This window comes from Podarcis cretensis, assembly GCF_951804945.1.
Source record: "Podarcis cretensis genome assembly, chromosome: 7".
Classification (NCBI taxonomy): Eukaryota; Metazoa; Chordata; class Lepidosauria; order Squamata; family Lacertidae; genus Podarcis; species Podarcis cretensis.
The window spans coordinates 30,118,304-30,131,856 of record NC_137176.1 but is presented as its reverse complement, the minus strand read 5'-3'; the positions used below and the strand labels follow the sequence as shown (position 1 = coordinate 30,131,856).

General features: G+C 45.4%; 1 protein-coding gene across 3 annotated transcripts in view; it reads left to right on the top strand.

Moving 5' to 3' along the window:
- NEDD9 (neural precursor cell expressed, developmentally down-regulated 9) overlaps nucleotides 1-7,045 on the top strand; it is a 79,095-nt gene extending 72,050 nt beyond the window's left edge. For all 3 annotated transcript variants that reach the window (XM_079984941.1, XM_079984940.1, XM_079984942.1), the window contains exons 4-7: nucleotides 637-738; nucleotides 2,587-3,801; nucleotides 5,562-5,651; nucleotides 6,069-7,045. In XM_079984941.1, the coding sequence (XP_079841067.1) occupies nucleotides 637-738; nucleotides 2,587-3,801; nucleotides 5,562-5,651; nucleotides 6,069-6,578 (1,917 nt within the window). In that variant the 3' untranslated portion in view covers nucleotides 6,579-7,045. The remainder of the gene's footprint in view (nucleotides 1-636; nucleotides 739-2,586; nucleotides 3,802-5,561; nucleotides 5,652-6,068) is intronic.
- Nucleotides 7,046-13,553: the final 6,508 nt, after the last annotated feature.

The following is a 13,553-nucleotide window of genomic DNA, read 5'->3' as shown; positions in this document are numbered from 1 at the left end:
GATCCTAGCCTAGACAGTGAGGGTTGATCAGTGGGGGCTCATCTTATGTCCATGTTCTGAAATTTCTCTCATACACATTTCTCTTCTACTGATCTGGAATCTGTCAAAACAATTCCAAATTCTACTAAAACCACATTTGATAGTGATCGTGATAAGTTAGTTGGACTCAATGGTCTGACTTGGGAGTTAATCCAGCCACTCAATGGGTAACCTTGGACCACTTGTTACTTATTAACCTGATCCTACCTCACAAGATTGTTGTGAAGAGTGAAGAGACCACATAAGCCGCCATGAGCTCCTGGAGAAAAGTTGGGATACAGATGTCATGAATAAATAAATATGACCCCAGTCCTTCAGAAATATATTTCCAAAATACATTTGTTCTTTTCCAAAACTGGAAAACCGGTCCTTTAGAAAAGCATGAAAGTGGTCTGGAGATGTCTTTGCATGTCGCCGTTGTTGTTTGTTGTTCTTTAAACCCGAAGCAACAGCAAGTAAAACCCCAAACCTCATCCTGTTTGTTACAGAAGTAATTCCCAAGCAAAGGGGCAGAGTGGGGTTGGATGGATTTGAAATGGCTATGGGTCCCTATGGTGCTTTCCTCCATTTGTGTTAATGCGACTCTTCTCTCCTAAGATTTACGACGTCCCCCCTGCATCATTTAAAGGTCCCGCACACACCGCCCAGATGGGGAACGTGGAACCTCAAGGGGTCTACGATGTGCCTCCTGCAAAAGGCGTAAGTCTATTCCTCCTCCATTGAAAGCAAACGTGTAATTTCATGCCGTGTCGAAGGCATGTTTGAACAAAAAAAGTACATTTTGCATTTTACAGAAGAAGCAGGGAGCGCTTTGAACTCTCTAGCCCTTTCAACATTCCCCTCAAGCTTGCAGCTCGCTTATTTATTTAAAACTGTGATAAAGATAAACTTCAGAGTGTAATTACTAGCTTTACGTAAGGCATTCTTGTAATTAGAGTTTTGAAAAATCAACACTTGTGCAGCGGGCTGATTTGGATCTTTCTGCTTCACCTGAGAGGAGTTCATCCGTGTTGATTCATTGGCTTCCCAGTTGCTTTGTTGGTTTCTCTGTGACTCCGACTGCCTGGTGCGCCCGTCCCTGTGGAAGTTTCCCATCAGGGCACACATTCACACACAACCTGCTTATGCGGTATTCCCTTCTGCAAGACGCTGCATAACAGGCTTTGCCACAGAGCCCCACAGTCATCCCAAGCTACATTTTTTTTTTTTTGGAGACATGGTGGGTCTCTTGGCCATTCCCGAACTTCCTTCCTGTTGGTGCTGCAGCTTTGGGGAGTGCAAACATCGGCTAAAAACAGAATATAGTGCTTACCAATACAGATAGGTAGCCGTGTTGGTCTGCCATAGTCAAAACAAAAAAAATTCCTTCCAGTAGCACCTTAAAGACCAACTAAGTTAGTTCTTGGTATGAGCTTTCGTGTGCATGCACACTTCTTCAGATACACTGAAACAGAAGTTTCCAGACCCTTCTATATAGTGAGAAGGTGGGGAGGGGTATTACTCAGAAGGGTGGTGGGAATGGGTGATTGGCAGATAGCTGTGATGAGCCTGTCAACAGGCTCATCACAGGCTCATCAACAGTCAACAGTCAACAGGCTCATCACAGCTATCTGCCAATCACCCATTCCCACCACCCTTCTGAGTAATACCCCTCCCCACCTTCTCACTATATAGAAGGGTCTGGAAACTTCTGTTTCAGTGTATCTGAAGAAGTGTGCATGCACACGAAAGCTCATACCAAGAACTAACTTAGTTGGTCTTTAAGGTGCTACTGGAAGGAATTTTTTTTGTTTTGCTTACCAATAGCTACTGATAAACCATCTGGATAAGGTGGGCTACTTTCCATGGAGGCCACCAACCTTCCCTGAGCACTGAGGAGCAATTACATGATGTGTCTGGCCCAACCTGGTGTTACTGAGCTGTGACCATGCTGATCCAGAGATCACAACACCATAGCTGAGCATGCATCCGCCTTCTCTGGAAGCCAGCACAAGCATTTATGTTGACCTGCCTCAATGTCTTAGATGTCTTCACAAATAGCCGTATTTTTCGCTCCATAAGACGCACCTAGTTTTTAAAGGAGGAAAACAAGAAAAAAAATATTCTGTGCAGAGCATGTAAGCGGCTCTCCCTTTTCTTGCTTCACAGTGAGCTGGGAGGAGGGGTGGAAGGGGTTTCCGTCCATCCCTCCCCCGCCTCGCTGTAAAGCCAGCAGAGCAAGAGCCGCTGACATGCTCTCCGCAAGAAAAGCGAGAGCTGTGCAGAGCATGTCAGTGGCTCTTGCTCTGCTTGCTTCACAGCGAGCGACGGATGGGAGCTATGGCTCCGGCGGCGGAGTCATCCCTCAGCTCGCGACAGCAGCGGCAACCGAGGGATCCCTCTGCCGTCCAGTGCATTCGCTCCATAAGATGCACAGACATTTCCCCTTACTTTTTAGGAGGAAAAAAGTGTGTCTTATGGAGCGAAAAATACGGTAATTGCAGGCCTCATGGTATGGAGGTGATGCCTTTTTGCAGCTCATGGCTTTTTTCCACTTTCGTGTTCCAGATCTACTCAGTCCCACCTTTGGGGTGCAGAGATGCCGCAGATCCCAGGGAGTGCTCCCCCGACTCAGCCACTTGCGTGAAGCACGAGGCGAAGCCAGAAGGTGTGTACGACGTCCCGCCTCCCATGGCCAAAGGAGCTGCAAAGGAAACCGGGCAGAAATGCGTTTGCACCCCGCCTGCCCATTCTGACCTCCCTCCATGCCAGCAAGGCCTCTACGATGTCCCAGTGAGCCACCAAACCCCCTTTGCTGGGCAGCAGATAGCTCCCCAGATGGACGTCTATGACACCCCCAGAGGAGTCCCATTCCCCGGACAGCTCTTGGGATTTGGGGATGGTGAAACCAAAGAGGGTGTGTACGATGTGCCTCCACAGGTGACACAGGACACTAAAAGGCTGCAGGACGTGACGGATGGGATGAACAGGCTGTCCTTTTCTAGTACAGGGAGTACCAGGAGCAACATGTCCACATCTTCCACAACGTCAAAAGAATCGTCCTTTTCAGCCACCCCAGAGAAGGACAAGAGATTAGCGCTGGATCCCGACGCAGCCATAGAGAGACTCTACAGGCATCAGAGCACGGTAGAGACCACTGTCTCCAGCTTAATGGCCTTTGTCAACTCCGACTGGCGGTCTTACGAGTACATGGAGAAGCACATCAACAAGATCCACGCGGCTGTCGAGAAGGTGGAGCAGTCCCTGGTTGACTACCTTCATTTTGCCAAAGGAGCTGTGGCCAACGCGTCCTTCCTCTCTGAGTTCAGCCTCTACAACAAGCTGAGGAGGGAGCTGCAGAGGCTGGAAGATTCGCACCAGATTTTAACCCAGACTAGCCACGACCTCAGCAGCTGCAGCTGGTCCTTGAACGTCCTGGCTGTCAACAAGGTCCAGAACAAATGCGACGATCTGGACCGCTTTGTGATGGTGGCAAGGACGATCCCGGACGATGCTAAGCAGCTCACCACCAGCATCAGCCTCAACGCCGAGGTGCTCTTCAAGCAAGGGCAGAGCGGCTCTTATTTGAAGAACGCGTCGGAGATTGCAGATTACGTATATGACAGCCCTCAGGCCCAGACGCTGCACCCTGGAGACAAGAGCCAGGGCCATTGTGCTTCTTTGTCACCCCTCCTTTCCAAAGACCAGCATTGCCAGTGCAGCAGCAGCAGCGATGGCTCGGAGAAGAGCTGGATGGATGACTACGACTACGTGCACTTGCAGGTGAGTACTGCTTCACTGGATTAAGGCAGGTTTGGGGAAGGGCCATAGCTCAGTGGAAGAGCACCTGTTTTGCATGCCAAAGGTCCCAGGTTCCAGCATCTCCTGGTAGGGTTAGGAGAGACCCCTGCCTGAGATCCTGGTGGGCTGCTGCCAGTCAGTATACAGTGGTCTGACAGCAGGTTCCTGGGCTCAGCATCCTGCTTTCAGTAGGGGCAAATGGTTTTGGGAAGTGGCTGACAAGCAGGGCAGGAAGGCAACAGCCCACCTCTGTGCTTTGTTTCCCAGGAACTGATGTTCAGAGCTATACTGCCATGAAACAGGGATGTTCCTTTGAACTAGAATGAATATTAGCAATACAGTGGTACTTTGGGTTAAGTACTTAATTTGTTCCGGAGGTCCGTTCTTAACCTGAAACTGTTCTTAACCTGAAGCACCACTTTAGCTAAAGGGGCCTCCTGCCAGAGCACGATTTCTGTTCTCACCCTGAAGCAAAGTTCTTAACCTGAAGCACTATTTCTGGGTTAGCGGAGTCTGTAACCTGAAGCTTATGTAATCTGAAGCGTATGTAACCTGAGGTACCACTGTAATGGATATCTATTGGCCCATTTCCCATGAATCCATTTAAATTTCCCTTTAAAGCCATCAATAATAATAATAATAATAATAATAATAATAATAATAATAATATATTTATACCCCATCCATCTGGCTGGGTTTCCCCAGCCACTTTGAGCGGCTTCCAACAGACTATTAAAAATACGACAAAACATCAAACATTACAAACTTCCCTAAACAGGGCTGCCTTCAGGTGTTTTCTAAAAGTCAGATAGTTGTTCATTTCCTTGACATCTGATGGGAGGGCATTCCACAGGGCGTGCGCCACTACCAAGAAGGCCCTCTGCCTGGTTCCCTGTAACCTCACTTCTCACAGTGAGGGAACTGCCTGAAGGCCCTCAGTGCTGGACGTCAGTGTCCAGGCTGAACAATAGGGGTGGACAATAGGTTGGCAAGGTTTACTCCAGCGGAGATCCCCCCGTGGGCCAGATCGCGCAAGCATCCACGATTTCCGGCACCACGGAAGCGAGTCCCCATGTCCAGCTGTGCCGGTTTAGCGCAGCGCGTGGGGACTTGCCAAGTGGGTGGCTTATGGGCCGGTTAAACAACCCCCGTGGGCTTCTTGTGGCCCATGGGCCTTAGGTTGCCGACCCCTGCGGTAGATCTTGCCCCTATGAGGCAGTTGTGGAGCCTGAAGGTCCCCACCTTCCCACTGCCGTCTTAAATCTCCTCCTCCCCTCGGGTCCTTTCCAAGCAATCTGAGACTCCATCGCTGTGCTAGTCTTTGCTCCTCCCTCTTTGGGCCTCTTCTGGTTCTGGCTTCAAGTGCTGCAGGGGAAGGTGGAAATCCCTCACACTGGCACGCATTTTCTGGACAGCAGCTCACCCCAGGGTATGATGTCTCAGTAGTAGGCTGTTTGCCCCATCTCCTACCAATGGCTATTAGTCACAGTGGCTGTGTTCTGCCTCTGAATGCCAGCTGGTAGGAATCGCATGGGGGGAAGAGTGCTGTCGTTCTTATTGGGATCATTTCACATGGTGAGCTCTCTCTGTTCTTGTATCCCTTCCTTCTCCTCAATGATAACAACTGGAGCGAGAACATAATGAAATACCTGCTGTGCAACAGCTACGCTCCTGGCTGGTTGTCATCTCAACATGCCTGACATGGCTTTCTTTGTTTTGTTTCTTAAATGTTATCCAATCAGGGGAAGGAGGAGTTTGAAAGGCAACAGAAAGAGCTTCTAGAGAAGGAAAATATCATCAAGCAGAGCAAGATGCAGCTGGAGCATCACCAGGTAAGAGTTTGTGGAAGCGCCAAAAACAGCAAAAGAGGAAAAGTCACAAAATGCCACTGAATGGAGAATTTACTGTCTCTTTAAACCACGTGGCCAGCTGGCAGGGGGCAGGAGAAGCTGTCCTCTTTTTAGAACACACATTTCTTTATTATTTTATTAAGCATGCAAAATGTACTAAGCCCCTGAAAGCACATTAAAAGCATGGCATCTCTTCCCACAGGCTTAATAGACAAAGCACAAAACGTGTTTTTTTAAAATGTGTTTGTGCACTCCTCCGGTTTCGCCCAAGCTTGCTGCTACTCATGTTTTCCTGTTATCCTATTTTGTCCTCCATCCTGTTGGCACTTGAAGAGCTTGCTATTAGAGGGAATGGCACTTTGAAATAACGTGGCATTGACTCTGCTGTTTGCTTTTCAGCTGAATCAGTTCCAGTGGCTGGAACAAGAAATCACGAAGCCCGTGGAAAACGACATCTCGAAATGGAAGCCGCCTCAAGGCCTTCACCCTGTGAACAGCCCAATGGCCTCTCAGGAAAGGCAGCTGCTTTTGTTTTATGCGGACCAGTGTGAGACTCACTTCATCTCCCTTTTAAACGCCATCGATGCATTCTTCAGCTGCATTAGTGCTGCGCAGCCACCGAGGATCTTTGTTGCGCATAGCAAGTTCGTCATCTTAAGTGCTCACAAGCTGGTGTTCATTGGGGACACCCTCACTAGGCAGCTGACCACTCAGGAAATACGCAACAGTATAATGAACTCCAGCAACCAGCTTTGCGAATTGCTTAAAAGCATCGTCATGTCCACCAAGGTGGCTGCCCTGAATTATCCCAGCACAGCATCCTTGCAAGACATGGTGGACCGCGTGACAGAACTCTCCCATTATGCGCAGTCATTCAAACGCTCTTTGGTACACATGGCATCTTACTGAGGCACACAAAATGGACAGAATCCAATGCAGAATAATGCCTAAAAAAATAAAAGAACTGGAAACGTTTTCTATATTATGTACAAAAATGAAACTTGATCATTTAATTTTATTTTTTTCTAGAAGTTTTATACTAAATATTTTAAATTCATTTTATGGATTAGAAAGGGTTTCGGCAATCTCAGCCTGTTTCTTTTATCATTTTAAATACAGTATACATATATAAATATAAAGTGATACTCTGCATGTATGTATATGTTGCAACATTCCATAAAGTTCATTAAGTAAGCACCTTAACAAAAGCATCCGTCAGTTTTATGGTGTATATGTGGCCTGGGTTTTTCAGGATATCCATGAACCGGATACTGTTTTTGCCTCTTGGGGGCTATAGTGTATATTGCATTTTATTGTAGCCTAATTATGTCTTGGCATAGGTTGCTACTAAATAAACGATGCCCTCTTACACTGAAGTCCTGCACATTTCTTTGGAAGCAAAACTCATTTCTCTTTGCCAAGCTATGAAATTCACTCCGACCAGAGGCAGTGATGGCCACAACTTGGAATGGCATTAAAATAAGATTATTAGACTAATTCACGGAGGATAAGGCAATCTGTGGTTACTATCCATGATTGACTACATTGTGGCTTCACTGTCAGAGGGCGTGTGCCTCTGAATACAAGATACCTCTGGTTAAGAACTTAATTTGTTCCGGAGGTCCGTTCTTAACCTGAAACTGTTCTTAACCTTAGGGACCACTTCAGCTAATGGGGCCTCCCGCTGCCACTGCTGCACGATCTCTGTTCTTATCCTAAGGTAAAGTTCTTAACCCGAGGTACTGCTTCCAGGTTAGTGGAGTCTGTAACCCAAAGTGTTTGTAACCCGAGGTACCACTGTACTGCAAACCACAGAAGGGGAGAGTGCAGTTGTGCTCAAGCCCTGTCTGCTGGTTTCTCATAGGCATCTTGTTGACCTGACTAAAGGATGCTGGACTAAATGGGCCTCATTCTTTGGCCTTATTCTTTGACATGAACAGGACAACAGGACAACAGCCTTAATTGCTGTCTTGTGAGTGGTATGAATTGTTTCTCTTATAAGAAACAACCAATACAGGATGGGTGGGTGGTAAAAATATCATGTCCTCAGAGACAAGACTCTCTTGTGTCATACCTCTGTTTAATGGTAAATCTGTAGTTCCTCAAAACTGGACAAGTTTTATGTGTCTGTCATTCACTTGCATTTGCAAACTGTTAATAGTTGCTAAATTGCTGTGGTTCTTATGTAGCCTCGGGGGGTACTTGTTCAGAATGCCAATGGATACCTCTGATACATGGAGATAGGTTTTTTCAGCTGTATAACATTGCACTAAATTGCAGAGCAGTTCAAAGGTGTTCAGCAATGCAGCTGTCTCACCACATCAAAGCTTACCTGTGCTATACAGTTCCCTGGGCAATGATGACTAAACAAAACTAAATGCATGGCAATTCTTGCCCTTGCAAGATGTCTCTCCGCACGTGCATAGATTCCTCTGGATTGGAACCACAATGTAGTTCAGATAAAGAACCTCAACCTTCCATATTTACCGATAAAATACTCTTTCACAAAAATGCAGCTCTGGTGCTCCGTAAACAGCTATAGCCGCGTGATCAAATGACAGCTTTGGGTGTTGCAGGAATGCCACCAAAAAGCTATAGAAATGTCTTGTGCACATCCCTAGTGCAAGTGTTCTTCTTAGATGTAGCAAAGAAATGTGTTTGGCCACATGCACAAATCATTCAACTGGTACTAGTGTTTCCATTAACATCCAAAGACACACATTGTGGGATGGGGTTAAACAACTAGGAGCCACACAGGAAGTGCTTAAAGGAATACTAAGCAAGGCCAGAAACTGATCAGCCTGTAATATGTAGCCTCTGGCATTATATACAATGCAAACATACACCAGCCATAACCCAGTGGTATAGAATATGTTGCATACAGGAGAACCTGGATTCAGTTCCCAGTATCTACTGTTATAGGTTATCAGAGATGCTAGAATTTTGTCTGAGACTCTGGACCACTGCTTACATCGTAGTGCAAGGCTAGGTGGTCTACTGGTCATATGGTACAAGGCAAGTTCTTATATCTGGAGGAGAACACCAGACATTTTCGTAAAGTTTTTTTTTTAACTATTTCATTTTCTAATGTACAATTTATAATGAACAATTATAACGACAGAGAAAATTAAAAGATGGGGAAAAAACCATACGATGGACACTTAGAGTGAGTAGTTGCATGAGTTTAAGTAACAAAGCCCATCTTGAAAATGGTGGTTCCATTGTGTAAAGGTAAAGGGACCCCTGACCATTAGGTCCAGTCATGACCGACTCTGGGGTTGCGGTGCTCATCTTGCTTTATTGGCCGCGGGAGCCGGCGTACAGCTTCCGGGTCATGTGGCCAGCATGACTAAGCTGCTTCTGGTGAACCAGAGCAGCACACGGAAACGGTTTACCTTCCTGCCGGAGCGGTACCTATTTATCTACTTGCACTTTGATGTGCTTTTGAACTGCTAGGTTGGCAGGAGCAGGGACTAAGCAACGGGAGCTCACCCCATCATGGGGATTCAAACCGCCGACCTTCTGATCGGCAAGTCCTAGTTTCTGTGGTTTAACCCACAGCGCCACCTGCGTGTATGTCACACCAAATCACATAAAATGTATCTGGAGGTTCTAGTCCTTGTTAAAATCTCAAATTATGCATAATTTTCTCTATTAGAGCTATTTTCCAGAGTGAGTGCTACCAAGTGTCCAGTGTAATATTTTGGGCTGTTTTCCGTTGAGCTGCAGTTACTCTTTGTGCTGCCAAGGTCATATATAAGACCAATTCTTTTGAACCATGTGAGACTTTTTGAGAAGGCAATCGTGTAGCATGTCCTGACTGAGATCTCTTGTTAATGAAAAGGGGGAGAGAGAGGGAGATGGTTGCTGTAACTATCTTGTTTCACACAAACTCACCTCTTGCAATCGCAGATGCCATATAACTGTGGAGTCAGTAGCAGTGAGGATTAAAGGACAGGTGTACAGGCCATGGCCCATCATGATTGAAAGCTGCCTGGCTTTCTGTGTCTGTTGCTCTATGATCACTTCAGCTAAGCTATCCCGCAAGTCTGCAATATTCTTGCACCGCCTGCCTAGCCAGCAGGTTGCCGTTGGCTAAACGTTATTTACAATCCAGTGATAGCTAGTCTACTTAAAATAAGGTCTTTCCTGCAGACAGCACGCTTGGTATTATCACAGTCTGTGTTTTTACATGCTTCTCTTAAATGCCCAAGAAACGACTGCTCTTCTTTATCATGCTTCAACAATTAACACCAACAGAGAGCATTTATTTGACTACCTTCCTTGAACTAAGAATGACTGATGGGGACCATGAAAGCATTTTTTGCTGCTGCTCTGCACTTCTGTAACTTCTCTCCTTTCCCAGAAGATTACAGGGTTGGCAGAAAATGCTACCTGACAATCCTAGGATATCTCTCTCTCTTTTGTTTCAGGAAAAGCAAGCTGCTAGCCCTTATGTTAGGGAACCCAGGCTTGAAAGTACTTGTACAATTGCTAATGAAATCTCCAAAGCCCCAACAGAGTCCTTTTCTGTTTTTCCCCCTAGTAGTCAGATGGCAGGAGTTGCCCTTCTCCAATGACTAGGAACAGTATGATAAGCAGTTCTTTCTTTCTAGAAAAATAGGTGCCAGTACTCACCATGAAGTTGTTACAGTAAATGCCACACTTTTTAACAACAAAAAGAGGTGCCAGTACTGCATATCCTTGAATACCCCCTGAACACCCCCCCCCCCGCTGATGATAAGGATGTAATCCTATATCCTATATCCAGCTACCTGGAAGAAAATCCTGCTGAAGTTAATGGAATTTTCTTCTGAGTAGGCATGTAAAAGAATGCCCTGCAAATAATGCAAAAGGAGCAAAGGATTAACACAGGTCCCAGCTCTGTTTTCAGGTGACAGACAAGCTGGTATTAGTTGCTTTTTACCAAATCTTCGTTCATTTTATGTGGCATAGTTTTTACCTGAACTTAACGGGGGCGAAATTACTTTGGGGACCTTGAGATACAGGCTTTAAATACCAAATATGTTAATAGAACAGCATGCCCTCTTTGGAAGTATCTTGGAGAGCAGGAAGCAATTGAACATGGAGGGACATGATGTATTTTGAGCGGTCGTAGATATTGCTTTCCTAGGACCTTGATCTCGCGCATTAATGCTGAGAGAGCTTGAGATCCCCAAAAACAGCACCAGGCCTTAACACTGCATCTGGCATAAGTATTTAGAACTGCTCAGCTAAAGGAGATGGGCTCATCTCCTGTTACCAGTAGAAACATTTTAAAAAGAAAAAGAAAAAAAGCTAAATTCAAGTTGGAGGCACTTCTGGGTTTTTTTTTCTTCATGACTTTTTTTTCTTTCAGGACTTTGTGGTTCATGATTTGTTCTTTGTGCATGGTGTATGTCTTACATAACAATGTTGTAAATTGCAATATATGAAGGGCATGATCCAGCAAACACTACCTGCAAAGTAAGCGCCTTTGAAATTTTAATGGGGTTTTAAGCATTCAGCTGCATGCCAGTTTCATCAGTTTCAAGGTTGTGCTTTATTGTCTCATTTGAAGGACATATGAAGCCCAAGTCCTGTGGGAGTGCACTGCTTCCCATTGTCTTCTGTGCGGAGGAGAACTTTCCATATGCATATGAACTTTCCATATTCCCCTTTGTACATGTCAAATTTTCCTTGTTCAGAGAAGCTTCTTACATTGGCCTCTGGACTTGCAGCCTACACTTGCTTCAGAGCAGCACCACCAGTCATGGTCTCTCTTGTGCAGATGTGGAGGTATAGGTAGTCTCTGGCCATGATCTACAGTTGCACATGTGCAAAACTCCCAGTCAGAGCACTAGAAATGTTCAGAGCCTCTTTCACCCTCCATAAATTGCGGTGGGAAAGCCCTCTTCCATGGCCCACATTGCTCACTGCTGGATTTCTCAAGCGATGCCTATATAAGGCAAATAAATTTCCTTTTGCACATTTGTTACCGTGTAGAATAAAAATCACCATGTATACAAAGAATGCTTTTAAAACAAAACTCTTTTGTGTTGACCAGTCTTATTGTTGTCTCCCATTTTGTACAATATGTTTTCTCCAGATGGGGATCAGTCGTCCAAAAGAATAGCTACGTAGTGTTTTGTTTTCCTTTAGCTGCTATTATCAATAGATGCAGTGCTTTTAAAATAATGTAAGCTAAAAAAGCAGATCCCTGGCCCAAGGAGCACCGAAATGTAAAAGCCCTGCTAAATCAGACCAAAGTTCCATCTAGTTCTCCCCAGATTCCTATGGGAAGCCTGCAAGGAGGACAGAAGCAGCACTTTCCTCTTTCCATCTGTGATTCCCAGCAGATGATACCCAGAGGCATGTTACCTCTGACACCGAATGTCATGCATGCCCATCATGGCTAAGCAGCCACCAGTAGTGCAACAACTATTGGTCACCAGGTGGAGGTTAAAATCCCTCTGCATTGAAAGGTGCATCCAGTTAGCACAATACAGTGGTACCTCGGGTTACATACGCTTCAGGTTACATACTCTTCAGGTTACAGACTCCGCTAACCCAGAAATAGTACCTCGGGTTAAGAACTTTGCTTCAGGATGAGAACAGAAATTGTGCGGCGCTGGCACAGTGGCAGCAGGAGGCCCCATTAGCTAAAGTGGTTCCTCAGGTTAAGAACAGTTTCAGGTTAAGAACAGACCTCCGGAACGAATTAAGTTCTTAACCTGAGGTACCACTGTACTCCGTACTTCTGCTTTTGGCTCTCCTTTGCTAGATGAGAATAACCCAAATTTCAATAGAGTGTGAGGCACCAAAGGGAGAGGGGGAAGTTAGAGGAAGCAGTAATGGGGGATATGGAAATAAGTTTAGCTATACAAATTTCCAGGGATCCTTTAAATGATTATCCAGTTTCCTGAGGATAGATAAATGGGAAAATTACATTAACATAGAGGTTAGTACTTAGGGTTGCCCAACAAATTTGGGCAAAACTGAGAAAAGCTCAACAACTTTGGCCAAAAGAGGTAAAAGCTCAACAACTTTTGTGTCTGGATTTTCACTTTTTGAAATATGGCAACCCTATCAGTACTAAAAGTTTCCTATTAATCAGAGTCTCCCAAGATTGAGCATATTCATGCAAGCACAGAATATGGAACTTGGTGCAGAAGTAATCCTTTCGAAAGTCTGAGCTTTCCTCTCTTTGTTAAAGACAAAAAGAACTTCAAGGACTTAAGGCTGCAGAAGCAGACATGAATGTTTGGCTCATGCCAGGTGAAATTACAGACACCAACGAAAAGGTGACTTGAGCAGGCTTCAAAGCTCAGGGTTCAAGTGACCTGCAGTTGTGCCTTACCCTGCACCATATAAATGATGCAAAATCTATGAAAACTTGCTTAGTTTAATCAGGACTCTGACTCCAACTCTTCATACTCACAGCCCGGCGTAATACGAAAAGCTGCACTGAAGCCTTGTGGAGCTTGGAAGCAAATTTTGCAAGGAAGCAAATTGCCTATCTTCTGCCGCCCTTAACTTTCCTGAGCTTTTAAAGGTCCAGAATCTGGACTGCAGCATCTTTACTTGCTGAGAAAGTTTCCTAGACAGTAACTTTCCCCCATTGTTCTTCTGTAGCAAAGCTTCCTTGCAAATATTCTTCTACACGGTCAGCTTTATTTATACTTAACCTGCAGTCTGAAGCAGATTTGTTTATGTCACAGTCATTTTTAGCAATGTGTCGTAAGCCAGGCACATCCTTTGTTAGAAAACTACAGCTGATACATTGCCATGGGGACAATATAGTTAGCTAATTGCTTCCTAGTAGAGGATCATTTTTGGAACTCCCTGAATGGGGGGGGGGGGACAATCGGAGAACGGGGCTGACTTTCTTCCCAGTTAAGGATG